General features: G+C 43.7%; 1 protein-coding gene across 1 annotated transcript in view; it reads left to right on the top strand.

The window, feature by feature from the left end:
- The window catches only part of skib (v-ski avian sarcoma viral oncogene homolog b), a 53,868-nt gene extending 37,659 nt beyond the window's left edge, over positions 1–16,209 (top strand). The window contains exons 2-7 of the mRNA XM_019892523.1: positions 12,494–12,607; positions 12,834–12,937; positions 13,100–13,293; positions 13,896–14,176; positions 14,274–14,504; positions 15,215–16,209. Coding sequence (XP_019748082.1) covers positions 12,494–12,607; positions 12,834–12,937; positions 13,100–13,293; positions 13,896–14,176; positions 14,274–14,504; positions 15,215–15,385 — 1,095 coding nt within the window. The 3' untranslated portion in view covers positions 15,386–16,209. The remainder of the gene's footprint in view (positions 1–12,493; positions 12,608–12,833; positions 12,938–13,099; positions 13,294–13,895; positions 14,177–14,273; positions 14,505–15,214) is intronic.
- The last annotated feature ends 291 nt before the right edge of the window (positions 16,210–16,500 follow it).

The raw sequence follows: 16,500 nt of genomic DNA, 5'->3' as shown, positions 1-16,500 counted from the left end.
CGCGCGCGCTCGTGTGTGTGTGTGTGTATGTGTGTGTGTGTGTGTGTGTGTGTGTGTGTGTATATATATATATATATATATCAAATCTTCACAAAGCTAATATGTTGGGCCTTAAAAGGAATTGAAGGTCAAAGCTACTTGAACAAAAGCCCTTGTGTGCGATGGTCACGAGGGGCTTTTTGATGACCAGCTGACCAAGAAGGCCGCATTCAGCAGAAAAAGACCGGAATGACGTCCATAAATTTCAGCAGGATTTATGAATCGGGTTCAACCAATTAGCTCAGGAGCCATTCTCATGACAGTCACTGCTTGGTGAAACGACATCAGATAGGACCCCGAGCGAGCGGTGACCCTAACTTCACCTCTGAAGGGTTTTACGCACCATCCGGTGCGACCCCTCCTCCCAAGCCAATCCTATCCCCTCACACCTCTAAACGTCTGGTATTCATCCCAATTTCAAACCTGCCACCTGCCCTCTTTTCTCTCCACTGGCTGCTGGGGGGGTGTTGAGAACCATTTTGGTGCGTCACGGTGGGGGGGTTGGGTTGCATGTGGTCATGTGGCTCAGATTACCAGAAGCAATTAACGTCGCAAAAGCGCAGCTCATCTGATTTCTGATCTCATTTTGTGTTTTGATATTTTTAAATCAAAAATGCCGTTCCTCAACGTCCATTTGGCTCGCCAAAATGTCTGTGCTTTGGTACAATCAAACCGCTTGTTTGCATTTATATAACTGGCCACAGGCGAGACATTTTGGAAGCAGTTTTTAGGACAAATAAAACAACTGCTCATTGATGTTGCAAAACAAACGACCCTGCAAATTGTCATTGGCTTTTGGAATTTCCAATTAATACTTTTCCCTTCTTTAATCGTATTACACTTTGTTGTTTTCATTGGAAAGGAAAGAAAACAGTTAAAGTTCCCTTTTTTGTCATTAAATTTGACCTTTGAAAAAGGTTAGATATAAAATTATTTCCCCAAAATGTCCCAGATTTATTTATGCTTCTTGTTTTAGGATAATGCTTGGATGGTTGGATATATATTTCATGTTCTGTCAAGGCGTGACCTACAAAATGCAATGAATCCTCTCAATCAAAGGTAAATGTTCGTAACACCCATCCTGATCTGCCTAACTGACTAAGATATCTAAAATGTATTTTTGTGAAATACAATGTAATATGACTGGATTATATAGAAATAAATCAAAGAAAAGTAAATTAATGGTGTCTTATGCGTCCGACACTATTTTAGTGCAGTCCGTCCGAGACACTAATATATTCTACAACTTGTGCTATCTCGGCATCAATACCCCTTCTTTTTTGGACAAACCTTGTATTGGATGTGTAAATAAACGCCCTACTGATAATAATGCTTAAAACGCTTTTGGTCGTCCCCAACAGCCAACTATCGTTTTATTTCCACCGCTTGTCCCCATTAAAGATTTTTTTTATTAATCCCAAATTTCCTTTCATTGGATGGTGCTTTAATTGCAGCCAAGCTTTTGTTTTCCAAACTGTGTCGCTGAGCTAAAATGTCATCAGGGTCTCGGCATGAGTGTCATAAAGCGGCTGCGTTGTGCCCCAGGCGATGAACGATGGGATGTCTGTGTGTGTGTGTGTGTGTGTGTGTGTGTGTGTGTGTGTGTGTGTGTGTGTGTGTGTGTGTGTGTCCATTTGGCGTGTCAAACTCCCAGACTTAGAAGTCTCAACCTTCCCAGGGATAAAATGGACCTGTTGTACCTTGGCCATGTCTGTGAGGTGTGTTACAGCACCTGTAAGTGCCACTGATACTGTGTGTGTGTGTGTGTGTGTGTGTGTGTGTGTGTGTGTGTGTGTGTGTGTGTGTGTGTGTGTGTGTGTGCGCGCGCGCGCGCGTGTCTGTGCGTGTTTGGAGCTGTTACTGTTTGGGTTGCTGTGAGGTTATCCAGTGACATTTTAATCGTCTTTGGGCCTCCTTTGCCATGGCATTAGAATTAATCTGCCAGATTAAAAACTCAGCCAGTCGGACAGCGATGTCGCTGTCTTGCTGCGTCGAGCGGAGTGTGTTTTGTTTTTGTTTTGGGGTTGGAGGGAGGCAGTGAGGGCTTGCACGCACCAACCAATGCTTTGCAGTCTGCAAACAGATGGATGAGAGGAGGAGAATTGTGGTTTTGAGGGCAGGGAGTGAGAAACCACCATCTTGTTCCGGTCCTCTTTTATTAGGGGGAGAAAAAAAAACCCAAAGACGATTCCATCGTAAAACACATGTGTTACTCATTTCAAACTCAGTTGGAATCTTTTGATTGATTCAATGAATAATGTATTATTATTTATTATCTTAGTCTTCATTTTGTTGTTTTCCCTTAACATATAAAAGTGATCCTTCGGCAAAATCAAACATTGATCTAGATGTCAAATATAAACGCATTGGGAATCATTTACTTGCATATCAATGATGAGAATATCACCAAAATATTATCATGATATTTTGATTCAAATGGAGCATGATTATCAATTCAATAGATATCTTGAGTTACTCTACTACATAGACTGGAATAATAGACGTTGAAAAATGTCGACATGTTGCAGTCAAAAATTTATATTTCTGTTATGTGTATGTCATTGTTATGAAGTCCACTACCTTAATGGGAAATGCCACAGACAATCTAACAAACAAGCAACTTTTTTAACAGAAACGGTGAAGCAACACATGTCGACAGACAATATAATACTCAAAGGGCATCTATTCTTTATCGCAAAAAGCAACGAATAATACTGCAGCTCACTGAGTCACTTACAGTAGTTGTGAAACGTTTCTTCGATTGTGTCTGCATGACTGTATTTTACGACCCCACAGTAGCAGTATCAGACACACCAGAAGGACCCCCAATAATCTAATCATGATGCACAAACTATTTTTTTTTTTACATTCCAATTAGTTTAAGTTCTAACTATATGTTTTATAACATCCAAAATTATAGTGCTATTTTCTTTTTTTTGGGGGGGGGGGGGCTGGAATGGACATTTCCATTTATTCCTATGGTGATTTGGTAGTGTCCAAATAGTAACAGCGTACCACAGAGCTGTTTAAACTGCATAAATGAGCAATTATGATTGCACTGCGGCGAATGCGAGCTGTGCCGCACCAGCCTGAGCACCAGCTGAGGGTCAGTGTAATGCCAGGGGATTAAGCTTGCATCGCCAAGATGACGTTGGCACTGTTGCGCCGCCGAGATCAAGTTCTGTGGAGGCACGCACATGCACCCGCGTACAAGTATGCATCACAGTCTGCATGTGCCCGTGTAGAATGTCAAGTGTGCAAATAAAATAATGATAGGAAAGGAAACGCAGTGTTCACTTGAGTGAATTTGTAATGGCTCCCAGATAAAAAAGAAAGAAAAAAAATCAATAATATACAAGGAAAGCAGAAAAAGTCATAATGAAATAAGTAATAATGTAAGTTTAGGTCAGCTCTTTCTTGCTAACCTTCAGCCCCTGCGGCCTCCTCCTTAACATCGCAGCTGCTCCTGCATCGCAAGTGTGCTAAATGTGAAAAGAAGCAGAAAAGCAAGTGCTCGTGTGTGTATGTGTGTGTGTGTGTGTGTGTGTGTGTGTGTGTGTGTGTGTGTGTGTGTGTGTGTGTGTGTGTGTGTGTGCGTGTGTGTGTGTGTGTATATATGTTGGGGGGTGTGCGCGCGCAAGTGTGGATATATAAAAGCTCATAAATGAATCGGAGTTATTGTCTCTCATAATTCAATTGTGTCACAGTATGGGTTCAGCTCAAAGACAGCTCAATGTGCTCTAAATAATCAGGAAAATAATGGGTTGATTAATTGAGAGGAAAGTAAAAGACAACCATGCTAAGGTTCCATTATGCTAGTTTTGTTGCGAACAAATTCTTTTTTTTTTAATTATTATTACACTGGAATTCAATTGAACAAAATGACTGATTGTATTGTCAGATACGGTAGCAATTTGTGTTAGACCAGATGATGCAAGCTGTGTGGTTGATAGGGCACTCCGGAGTGATTGAAAATGTTTTTAAACATTAAAAATAAACTTTCAAAATGAATAGAATAACAATGCAATCAATTAATCATTTTTTATCTTCTAAAATGTAGCCCCTTTTAGACGATTAGATGGGATTGACAGGTCTCTGCTGGGGTTTACTGTCAATCTGGATAAGAGCCACAACAACATTCATTAGCATAATATGGATACTGTCAACACCGGAAGCTCCGAAAAGCCAAGCTGCTGACATGGAAGCCTCTCCAAAACGTTCTACTAACAAACACATTGTGAAAGGAATAACTAACGTATTTTCATGACAATACGGCGCACCGTATTAAAAGGCAGAGTGTCAGTTACGGGTGCTACTTCTGTATTGGCAGGCATGGTAAAATGTACACTAGCTTACAAAAGACAGTAGCATGCATGCATGCTAGCGTATGTTTTTAAAAAGGCAGCGGGAACCAAAGTGAGTTTGGTTGTACTTTATTGAAGTAGTTAACAATGCACTCATGTTATTTTTTGATCAATTCTCATCCAGAAATCCATCAAAGTCTTCTATATCCGAAATGAACAACCGGGCGAGTTCTTAATCAAACATGCTAGGTTCCCTCTCACCATGACCAGAGTCAGTCTTGTTGCCGTGTGGCTCCTCGGAAATGATGCCGGCTTTTCCGAGAGCTCGTTTCACCTGTGCTTTGTAAGCGTGTCTCTTCGTAGGTGCCATTTTCGGGATGTTGTTTTGCACAATGCACGTACCGGCACCTACCGGGGATGTGCCTTCAGCGTCCTCTTTTACGCCCACCCTTCCCACTATAAGAGCCGCATGCTGAGGACACAGTTATGTCTGCCTTTCCTCTATCTAAGCAGCGTGTCGTCACAACATCAGTCAGTCAAGCGGAGCCCGCATCGAAGTCACACAACAGCATTCCCAGATTTTGGAAATCGGTGCATACACAAGGCGACCTGCATTATTAGGCCTAAAGAAGTGTCCTGCCTTTAGTAGTAGTGCCTTTCTCTGCCGAGTTTGCCACCATGCATCCCGAAATAATTGCCGCACGTTTTCTCCTCCCAAGATAACTTGGACGGACGTGCCAGCACTAATAATGTCGTATCGGTGGCCCGCCGTCTTCCTCAGGGCCTCTGTTGAAATGACCTACAGTGCTTGCCACACATGTTGTGAGATCATGCTCCGTGAGGGAAGAGTGACACGGGACACCACTGTCAACAGACAGGTGGGCACGTCTCGTTGTTATGGTTGCCATGTTTGGAACGGAATTGGAATTTATCGCTTTTGGCGCAGAGACAAGATGTTTTGGCTTTTGGTTTTCTCAGCCAAATAGGACTCACAACTTATCTTTGATGACAACTACAAACAAGGCGATGATTGATGAGTGCCTTAATGAGCTGCCCCCTTTATGTCCAAATTGCAAGCAAACCTTGATTTAGAGCACTATTCAAGTGAAAGTGAATGCCTTATTCATTTCTGCATTTAACCTTAAAATAGCAAAAACGGAGTGAAGCTGTTCCAGGGTTCTCTCCTCCAAATTCACCTGGTGAAAGACTCCACCAATGTGTGTGACTCTAAAGTGAGCTAAAAGTGAGTTCTTCAGCCATCCATCAAATTCAACAAACAAAAAGAGTCGAATTGTCTCCATTCAACCTTTACGGATTACCATGAACGATCTGGATGATTGACGATTTACACAGACCGATTTAACAAGCACATTGGTATATTTTGTTGCTATTGTGACTGTAAGTTAAAAATGACGATTTTGCTATTAGTATCACAAAATGTTCTCAATTCATTTGAACACTTAAAAATGGCAAAAATTGAGTTCGCCCACTCTAGTTCTCAGTGGTTCGGTTGTCAATACAGGTTTGAACGTCAGTGTGATCGTATGATTAGCTGACGACCAGTGCAGGTTGTAACTCGGCTCTTGTCCAAGCAGGTGAGCTAATTAATGAAATCGACGAGACGCGTAGTGAAATTGTTCATGATTTCTTCTCATTCTGATGATTTTAGCTTCGAGCTAACAAAAACCCAGCATCTCAAGGAGCAGACTATGCTGCCTCAAAGTCTAGCCTCCGCGCACAGACATGAGGGCCGCTAAGAGGTTGTGTCGCATCGCGCACCTATTTTAGATGCAGCGTTTCCTTCGCAGCACAGGATCTCATCTAGTCTCAAGCCCAAAGACAATTAGGACAATCCAATAAGCACGGCTGTAATGCCGACCTCATGTCAGGCCCCTAAGGCTCTCCGTGTGTGTGTGTGTGTGTGTGTGTGTGTGTGCGTGTGTGTGTGTGTGGGGGGGGGGGGGGGGGGGGGGGGGGTCATGGTCGGGTGCAGCTTCATAAACACCACGGCCCTAAAAGTAGAACTGCCGTTGAATAAGCTTAGGAGTGGTGAAATTGGAGCATGACGTGAGGGTTGGAGTTGGCATTGAGTTTCAGGGATATCGTGGTTAGACACCCCAGACCATCGGCCAGCTGTTGCAAGGTGACCACAGAGAGCTTTATGCAAAGGAAAGTCCTACAATTGATAGAGAGCACGCATCCGGCAAACCGCGAGGGGATCCGATGACGACAGTCAGCCTTTCCAAACCGGGAGGACGCTTCCTGAATGAGAGCTGCCAGTTGGTGTGCCCTTGAGCGAGACAGCGCCCCACTAAGTACACGAGGAGCTGGGGATTACACCGGCGGGTTTATTGGGGGGAAGGAAGCCGTCATCCGAAACTGTTGTGTCTTGTCGGTTGTTAAAACAGGAGCAAAGGCGACAGTACAACGCAAGAATTGTCGCCCCAGGAAGTTCAGCTGAGGGAGACTATTTCCGTCTCGCCAGATGAGAGCGGACCCATGTTGGGCTCCTTGGATAGTTTCATTGAGTTCGTTTTTTTTTTTTTTTTAATGCGCCGCAACAGATGCTGAATGTTTCCATTCAAGGCTCCCGTCATTGGTTTCGACATGCCAAAATAAGAAGGTCAAAGGCATTTCCTCACAAAGACACATTTGGGAAGCTTTTCTCATTTGCTTTCATCCTGCGAATTGTGACGGTTGATACGCTCTAAAAGCAGCTGGGTCAAAAATAACCCAAAGAGGGACCGACACGCTTTGTATAAAACAACCCTTTTCTTTTTTTTTTTGGGGGGGGGGGAATATATTGTGGATGTTTTTTGTTTAATTATATGTATGTGTGTGTGTGTGTGTGTGTGTGTGGGCGGCCCTGTGATCCAGTGGTTAGCGCATCAAACTCACAGTGCAGAAGTCGTGGGTTTGATCCGGCTCTGGCCTTCCTGTGTGGAGTTTGCATGTTCACCCCGGGCCTGCGTGGGTTTTCTCCGGGTACTCCGGTTTCCTCCCATATTCCAAACAAATGCACGGCAGGTTGATTGAACACTCTAAATTGTCCCGAGGTGTGAGCGTGAGCGCGGATGGTTGTTCGTCTCCGTGTGCACTTTGATTGGCTGGCAACCAGTTCAGGGTGTCCCCCGCCTACTGCCCGAAGACAGCTGGGCGAGGCTCCAGCACGCCCGCGACCCCCGTGAGGCTAAGCGGATTGGAAAATGGATTGATGGATGGATGGATATATAAATGAAAGGAGAAGAACACTCAACAAGCTTCTGTCCATGTTTGACAATCCACTGCAGCATCTCCAGGCAGACGAGCAGCTTCACAACATATTTTCGTACATTAAATATTACCCTCAGATGAAAATGAAAAAGGTGATTGGGAAAAGTTGACTTTTCTAATGAGGCTTATTGATCGAAGCACTACATCCATGATCAATTAGCATCAATAAGCTCTGTGTTGTTGTTTTTTTTCCATGCTCCAGTTCACACAATACTCACAACAAAATTATACCCAAACTATTCCGATGAAGCAACACATTTGCAATGCGAGGCCTAACCCTGGAATTGCAGAGCGCCACTAATTAAAAAGAATAAAGCATGTCTGCTCTCGCCCGGGCAGCTATAGTGCCTGTTTAGCTCGCAGTTTTTCTTTGAAAGGCCGCTTCATTACAGCACCTCAAAGCCGTATCATACAATGGCCGGTTGAAAAGGCCAATGCTTGAATGGAGTCTTAAAGAAGTGAAGGGGTGGGGGGATGTACTTGGCCTTCAAGTAAACATTCCTGCAGTTCACTGTTTCCTCTGTGTTCGCGCTCCCTTGGCCCACCTCCCTCCCACTCCAGTTCCCACAGGGGATTCACTCGGCCACAGGAAGTCTGAGGAGAGAGCAGGGGGGTGCCAAGTCTACAATATGATGTTGCGCTGTGTGAAGCGTGTTTTTTGTTTGTTTGTTTGCTTGTTTGTTTTAGCACAGCGTGCAGGTGTCCATCACCATAGGTGGCGCCTATGCATGTCATTCACTCTCTTTCTATTCCTCGCCACACACACATACAAAACTGCATCATGATGTACAGTAATGTGGACATTGTTAAAAACTAAGACCACAAATCTTGACCAAAATAAATTCATCACACAACAGAGGCAAAATGGTGGAGTGCTATTTGTGTTCATTTTGTAAGCTAGCATGCAACTTCTTGGCCAGAGAGCAAAAGTTGACTGTCTCAACCCATTTTTTTCATTCTGGAGCTAAGGAGTAAGCCGAAATTATTCTGTCCACAATTGTAAAAAGTGGGGAAAAAAAATCTTTCAAAATATTCTTCTAATCTGTACATTTATTTGAAAGTTAGCATGCTGCTTCCTGGCTCACGAGGGCGCCGAAATATGAATGGACTCTACCATTTGCTGAAAATGAGATCTGAACATAGAACCTGAGAACTGTAAGGCAGACGCAATTGCTGTATTGTATTTATTTTTTTGTTTGTTTTAAGTTAACATGCTCCTTTCCAGGTCACAAATGACATAAGATGACAGGAGTACCATTTATCATCGTAGGGCATATCGTGGGTGTAGTTCCATTGTCGCCTAAATGAAACAAAAAGAGAAAGTTCCTAGCTTTTTTTTTTTTGGTTCATTTTGTTGGTTATTTCAGATGCTACTTCCTGTTTCTCTGGTAGGTGGTGTCAGTCATCGAACCACTGGGACATGCAGTGCAAGACATATTATGACTCTCCCAGGGTGAGCTATGTCTATGAAGCCTGTGAGGTCAGCATCACATTTAGCCGTGCGGGTCCCTTGTGGTGTCTGGGGAGTGTCTGCTTTTGGCCTCTATTATGTCTAGCGAACCTGCCTGCAGACGGAAAAGAGAAAAAAAAAACTCAGCGTAGCAATAGCCCTGTGACACGCTCGGCAACTCTCAGTAAACTCTTAACTTATTGGGCAGGTGAGAAAACTGTTGCTGCAGACGTACAGACCGAGTTCAAAGAATAACTTTGTAGAAGTGTGTGTATAAAGTGGTGACTGGTTAGACAGGTAGAGGAGACGCGCATATGAATCAGGCAGACAGGAGGGGAGTGTTCAGACAAACATTTCTTGTGCAACAATACAAGTGGAGCATGAATAGGCAGAATAACGATGCCAAGTATGTTAAATATATAGCGTGTACTGAATTATACACAACAAATTGCCTCACAGTTCTGTGGTTCTGGGTTTGAATCTCACCTTAAAGCTTGTTGTTGGCCCATATGGACCCTGCTTACTCGCTAGCTCGTTGGTGACAAAGGAAATAGAAAATGAATGGATGGATGGGTTTTACTCTGTCATCATACCTTCAACAAAATTGAAACAAGAGACACCAATTTTGGCCCGTGTCGAAATCGCGTGCTGTTCCAGACTCACAACATTTGAACCCGATCTGAATAAAACGTGTTCTTCTCCGTACAAAAATCTCAAACGGCTGCGCTGACGGATTGACAACTGAATCCATGGTAACATCCTGGTTTAGCCAGGTGGGCGACACAATTGCTGAAGTTGTTCCACCCTCACACTAACTGTTGCGACTTGCCTGCCTCATGACAAATCTTTGTGATGTACGGCCAATGACATCTGAAGGTGCGTACTATTTGGAAGGTTAAGGCAAGGTTAGTTTTGAAGTAGTGGTTTTGGAGTTTGGAGACGCCTCCAGGTAATGAAGGTTAGTCAAGGTAATGCTTTGAAAATAGTGGAAAATTAGTGCGTTGTGTGTGTGTGTGTGTGTGTGTGTGTGTGTTTCTGATGGTGTGGATGGCAGCCAGCATGGTATTCACCTCTCCCAGTAGAGGCAGCGTTAGGTACAGCGCAAACCACACAAATTCTTCAACGTGGAGTCACAGGCATATTAAACTAATTGGCCTAAAACGCTTGCGCAATGCGGGCCGAAAAAGCAAATGCAACATTACGGGGAGCTGCCGTACGGGATGTTCGGTGGCAGGAATGACATGAGCAATGGCAGACATTTCGATACGGAGAACTTCCTCAGCCCGCAGGTCTACACTTGTTACACAAGAGGATGTGTTTACCTTGGCGAGGCGTGAAGGCCCGCACAGGCCTGCCGCTCGCTTACTCTCTCCCATGACATTCCGCCCCCAGCTCACGACGAGCACTCCCTTCGCCTGAACCAGAAGCTCCCAATTTTTTTGCGCCATTGGACCACTTTCATGCAATAATGTGACAGACTGGCATAGAAGCAAAGTAAAATAATTTAGTCGGAGCCTTTGCACTTGTTTCTTTTCAATGCGCCAATCTTGACATAATGGACGACAATGATTCACAAGGTGTGTCACTTAAGGTGGTCCTAGAATGTCTACGCACCCATGTTCAAATGCAAAGTTATGTGATATTAAAAAATAAATATAAGACCAGGGCCACCCGGTGATCGACTGGTTAGCGCGTCGGCCTCACAGTGCAAAGGTGTAGGGGTCTCGATTTGGCTCCGGCCTTCCTATGTGGAGTTTGCATGTTCTCCCCGTGCCTGCGTGGGTTTTCACCGGGTACTCCGGTTTCCTCCCACATTCCAAAAACATGTGTGGCAGGTTAATGGAACACTCTAAATTGTCCCTAGGTGTGAGTGCGAGTGCGGACGGTTGTTCGTCTATGCGCGCCCTGCGATTGACTGCCAACCAGTTCAGGGTTTTCACTCACACTTGGCAGTGTTCATAATTACAATACAATACATTTTTATTTCTTTCGCGCTTTCACAACAGCTTATGTTGAAAGCACTCACCTGCTGCCATTTAAAGTCCCTCTGATTAAACCCCCAAAAAGTTAAGATGTTCTAGTAGACATTTCCTGACATCGTTTTGCTTTCTACCAGAACCCTTGAAAGTTTTGTTCTAACACTTGGCCTGCAGTAATGTCCACCCCTGTCGAGTCCAAGTCAAGTTTGAGTCAAAAAGGTCCAAGTCTGGTTCCAAGTCCAGATGAGATCAAGAGTAAAAGCTTAAGACAAAAAAGGACTATTTTCACACCCACAAAATTAGAGAAATGTCATTATGCTCAACACTCTTCTTAGATGGCACGGAACCCTTTGATTTATTAACCGTGTGCAGATGAACAACAAACACAATTATCTGTGTTTGTGGTGCCTCTGCAAGTGTTGAAGTAAGTTCGATGTCTTCTTACACAATCTCCAGGTTGTCTCAGGGTTGTTTTTTTTTTTTTTTTAAGACATGGCTACTGCCAGTTTTCTATGGTTGACAAAATCAAATTTTATAAACCCACTTTTGGAAAAAGTCTGTGCTTTGGCAGTCGCGGCCCCGGGCAGGTTAACCAATCAGATGGCTATTTTGAAAATCTGAAAAACTTTATTTCTAAGTATCTTTCGATGGAGGACATTAATTTTCAGGAACACAAAATAGTTGGACTCGCTCGAGTCAATTAAAATATTTTGCGAGTCCAATGGCCGAGTCGAACGGGGGGGACATTCCTGTTCCTGCTCATGTTCTTGTTCCTGTGTGCGGCAATACAAATTTGCGACAAACGTCATTTAGCAGCAAGCGAGAAGCTCAGCTCCCCGTGAATCGAGTCTCACAGCTTTTACACACCAAGCTTGGTGAGATTCGCTTGGTCGGTGCGAGTGTCGACATGCATATGTGTGTGTGGGAGTGTGCGTGGGAGTGTGTATGTATATGTGTGCCTCTCTGTGCCTGTGTCTGTCTGGTACACTGCGCTTAAGAGTGGGAGGTGTTAAGTCAGGTCTGGCACTGCATACCTGAACTAGCGATGGTACACATGGCCACATGCTTTTCAGTGTAGTCATCTGTTGTTCGGAGCAGCAGCATGGTGGGATGCGCGCTGTGAGCACACCTGCCTCACAGTTCTGAGGTTTGATGTTGGAATCTTGCCTCTGGCCTTTCTGGGTGGAGTCTGCGTGTTCTCCGACTTCCTTTCAATAGCATGCATGTTGGCAGCTCTAAATCGTCCATAGGTGTGAATGTAGGCGTGAATGCTTGTTTGTCTATTTGTGCCCTGCGGTTGACTGGTGACCAGGTGACGAAGAGAACAGGTGGTTGGATGTTCCAAATATCAGATGTGTACTTGTCTTTTCATGAATTAAATGATAGTCACCATTTAACGCCACTCTTTCCCCTCCCGCTTCTCTTCCCCCCCCCACCCCCACCCGTAGTCGCCAAGCCCTGTCATAGCCAAGCAGCCCAAACTGGAAAAATTGCCATCTCCATCAGCTGACGACGAACACAAAACCGAGTGGCTGCAGTCATTGTCCAAGTCCAGACACAAGGTTGGTAAACGGGCCGCAAAGTGTGCAAGGTGCATTTCTCAGTGTTAAATACAAACAAAGTGGTGACGCACAAGCTCCTATTTGAAGTTTTGACATGATCATCAGTGGTTAGTTAATAATAATAATAATAAAAAACACTGTTCAATTAAGCGGGTCGGTCACGGCCGTTTGAACGCACGGATGGGTTTTCGTCATTGTGACTTGAGTTTGCTGTCGTGGTTTCCAGGACCTGAAGCAAATCCAGCTCAAGCAGAGACCTTCGGCATTCCGGCCTTGGTCTCCAAAAGGATCAGATCGGGAGAAACCACCAACTCAATGTGAGCCGCAGAGGTGAGTCGTCAGGATTGTTTTTGAAATGAGAACAGAAATGCTTTAAGTCGGGGCTAGGCAAACTTGGAGCATTCTTGATAATGTGAAAGCATGGTGGGCCAGATTAAAGACCAGGGCGGGTTGTATATTTACCCACCAGCTGCACATCTGTTGCCCTTGTAGTTCCACTTTAAAGAGTCAGGAGACTTTGACACAAGCTCCTTCAACCCCTCTGGTGCATCCGGGAGACAACCATGCTCCCGCCAGCTGCACACCAAACATCCAAGAACTGCAGAATGGCAACGCGCAGCCCACAGCGCCGCACCTCGATAACATAGACACGGACAAGGAGATCAATGTGGACGACTATGATGATCGTGAGTATTTTCTATCATCTGAACCAGGAAATCGTCGCAAAATGAAGAAAGTCATTCCCTGTTAAAATTGTTCAACACGCGAAAGGAGCCACGCAGGAAGTGGTTCATGTGATCACTGTGCAATGGCGCCATCAAGTGGTTAATAGTAGAAGTTAACTGTACTGTGCTCCAACCTCCAAGCGGAAGCATCTTTTTTTTTTTTTTTTAATACTAATATATATAAAAACTAAAAATAAACAACCATGTAAGTAAATGCAATTATGACTGCAAAAAAAAAACCCAAATGTAAATAGTGTTATTATATTTCCGTTATTATTTACGATATATATCATTAAAAATATTTATATTTCATACATACATCATGAAAAAATTGCAAACATTTGAAGGTTAAAGAATTTAAGCCATTATTTACATTTAAAAACAACGTAGCAAAATAAAAAAGTAGTTTACTAAAATATCTCAAAATATACAAAAGTAACATGAAAATGTATTGTATAAAAATACTACAAAATAAATAAAAAATGATTACCAGTACATTTAGTATCAAATTAAAGACAAGAGTTGCACATACTGTCCGTAACTGCAAGTTTTTTTCTGTCTAGGTCCACTGCGGGTATCCGCCCTGGCTTCACCCCCCTCAGCCTGCAGCAGCGCCCCTCAAACTTTGACCCCCCAGACTAGAGAAACCTATCTGCCTCAGGAGGCGTCGACCTGGCTGTCAGGGCCCGTCTGCCCCGAGATGGACGCTCTGAGACAGACGCTCTACGCTGGTGTGGAAACTAAAGAGGATCGAGAGAAATTCCTGCAGGAGGTGATCAAGATGAGGCTGAAGCAAGAGGAGAAGCTGGCAGCCGCCGTACAGGCTAAACGCAACCTTCAGCAGGTCGCCGTCTTAAATGCTATTCTCATTTGAGTATCGCTGCACTGGAAGATGCGAGAAGGAGTGATTAAATCACAAGTATTCTGGGTTGTTGTCACAGGAGTTGGAGTTTGTGAAGGTGGCCAAGAAAGGCCGCATCCGCGAGGCCGTGGAGGCCAAGAGGAACCTGCGCAAGGAGATTGAACGCCTCCGCGTGGATTGGGAGAGGAAGTCCAGAGAGGCGGAGGAGGTGTGCGGCCGGCTCAAGGGGGAACTGGAGCACAAGAGACAGCAGCGAGCATGCGACAAAGGATGCGAGGCCGAGCGACTCCGTGTCAAATACTCCGCCCAGGTGAGACGCTTAAGGATGGCAAACGCGCCCAGAGCGTAGATGTCCGCCATTACAGATCAACCCAAAATGTAATAGTTTTTAACAAACTCGGTGTCGCTACGTTAGTTCGAAATATGGCGACCGGGCACTGCCGTTGTTGCATGATGCAGCTGGATCCCTTCACATTGAGTGAGTGCAGTGTGAATAAGGCTTAAAGCAGGACTAGCCAAGCGTGTGTGCTCAAGGCCACCATTTGAATTTTAAAATGGAAAAGTGGGAGAGACAAAAAATAAATTTCAAGTAAAATAAGTAACACATCGGAAGCCACTGGTATCAGCGCCTCTCTCTATTTTCAGCATGACGTACGTCCCTGATCCACTGGTGAAAGGACACTTTGATCCTCTCCTCTGACACCTATAACTGCTTTAAACAACAAAGAGTATGCAGAAAAGTGGTTAAGACTGAATGACTCTCTGTGACTGATGTGTTGTGTTGTATTATTTTGTTATTATGATTTCAAGATCGCGGCGCAAGAGTGGCTGCCTTTACAGCAGCTCCTATACTTTTTGATCTTTTACTTTCTTCCTTTCATAACTTTGCTGCTGTCAATCGGGAATTTCTCCATTGCGAGACGAATAAAGGTTTTCTTATTCTTCTTATTAATATATAGTAAAACCGGGAAACACTGCAGGTGATTGAGTTTTAGTTGACGACTTTGCCCATGTCGCCAGATCGACGAGCTGCACTCTCAGCTCCAGCAGGCCGAAGCAGACCGTGAGCAGCTGCGACGGGAGCTGCAGCAGGAACGCGAGGCACGGCAGAGCCTGGAGAACGTTGTCCGAGACTTGCAGTCCCAGCTGGCCGCGGCGCAGGACACGACGCCACACAGCCCTCCGACCTAAAGTGGAGCCAAGAAAAGACACATTCAAAAAAAAAAAAGTACTATTATGTATGTATGATGAATCCATAGGATGGTGAGTTTTTAGGAAATGAAAACTGGATGAGGAAGCATGATGTCCACTTCTCCATCAGTGACTGTTTTTGCTATAAGCTAATTGGAGAGAGGCCGCATCTCACTTACTTGAAAATGAAGGGAATGGTCACACAGTCAACTATGGTGCCACAAAAGTATTGGTACACTCTTAGGTGTCTCTGCAGACCACTGGACCCAAGAGACGCCTGTTTACCACTATTCACTTTTAATATCAGCTTGATTTTTTATATATATATATATATATATATATATAAAATGTAACATTATACATCTATGACTAGAAGAGTGTAGAGGGTGTACTGTTAACGATATATTGCTTGTTTATTCCATAGTCAAGAAAAGCAACCACATACCAATGTGTACACATTAAAAACTGAAGTATTGGATGGGCTATATATATATATATATATATATATATATAGGGTATATATGTGTGTGTGATTGTGAATATCTTCTTGTACATTCTTATTTTTCAAAATATGCTCTTCTATCAGCAAATAACGCTCTCCTAAAAGACACAAAAAAAAAGAGAAATAGCTGTGTTTGTTGCTTTTGTTGGAATGTGGTACTTCTGTTTGTTTTGTATTTAGTACTGTAATTACCTTTTTGGGTTCATTTAAAAGCATTCATTTTTAGGGCTCTTAAATCAACAAATAGCGTTTATATGAACAGCATTTCTACATATATAAAATGCAAAATGAGCATATATTTTTTTACTGTAGGAAAAAAAAACAGGGAATTGCACTTTTTAAACAACCTCATATTGCGCCCCGTTATTACATGATTCAAACAAGTTCAAATGAAACACTCCTTCCCTCAGTATGCTCTGATGTAAATACGAGGATATTGTAAATAAGATTTTGTTGCTGGCTCCTGAATTTTATTTTGTTTTGCTCTTGCTTGAAACCAAAAACAGACTATATTTGGATTTTCCAAGCAGCCTAGTATAACACAAGCAGGGCATATATCAGACTTTTGGATGAAACCCATTGGAATAAGTTCCCTTTGATTGTCTGCTTGAGA

The sequence above is a fragment of the Hippocampus comes genome, unplaced genomic scaffold, assembly GCF_001891065.2.
Source record: "Hippocampus comes isolate QL1 unplaced genomic scaffold, H_comes_QL1_v1.1 scaffold137, whole genome shotgun sequence".
NCBI lineage: Eukaryota > Metazoa > Chordata > Actinopteri > Syngnathiformes > Syngnathidae > Hippocampus > Hippocampus comes.
The sequence above is the reverse complement of the archived record's forward strand: the minus strand, read 5'-3'. Positions and strand labels throughout refer to the sequence as shown.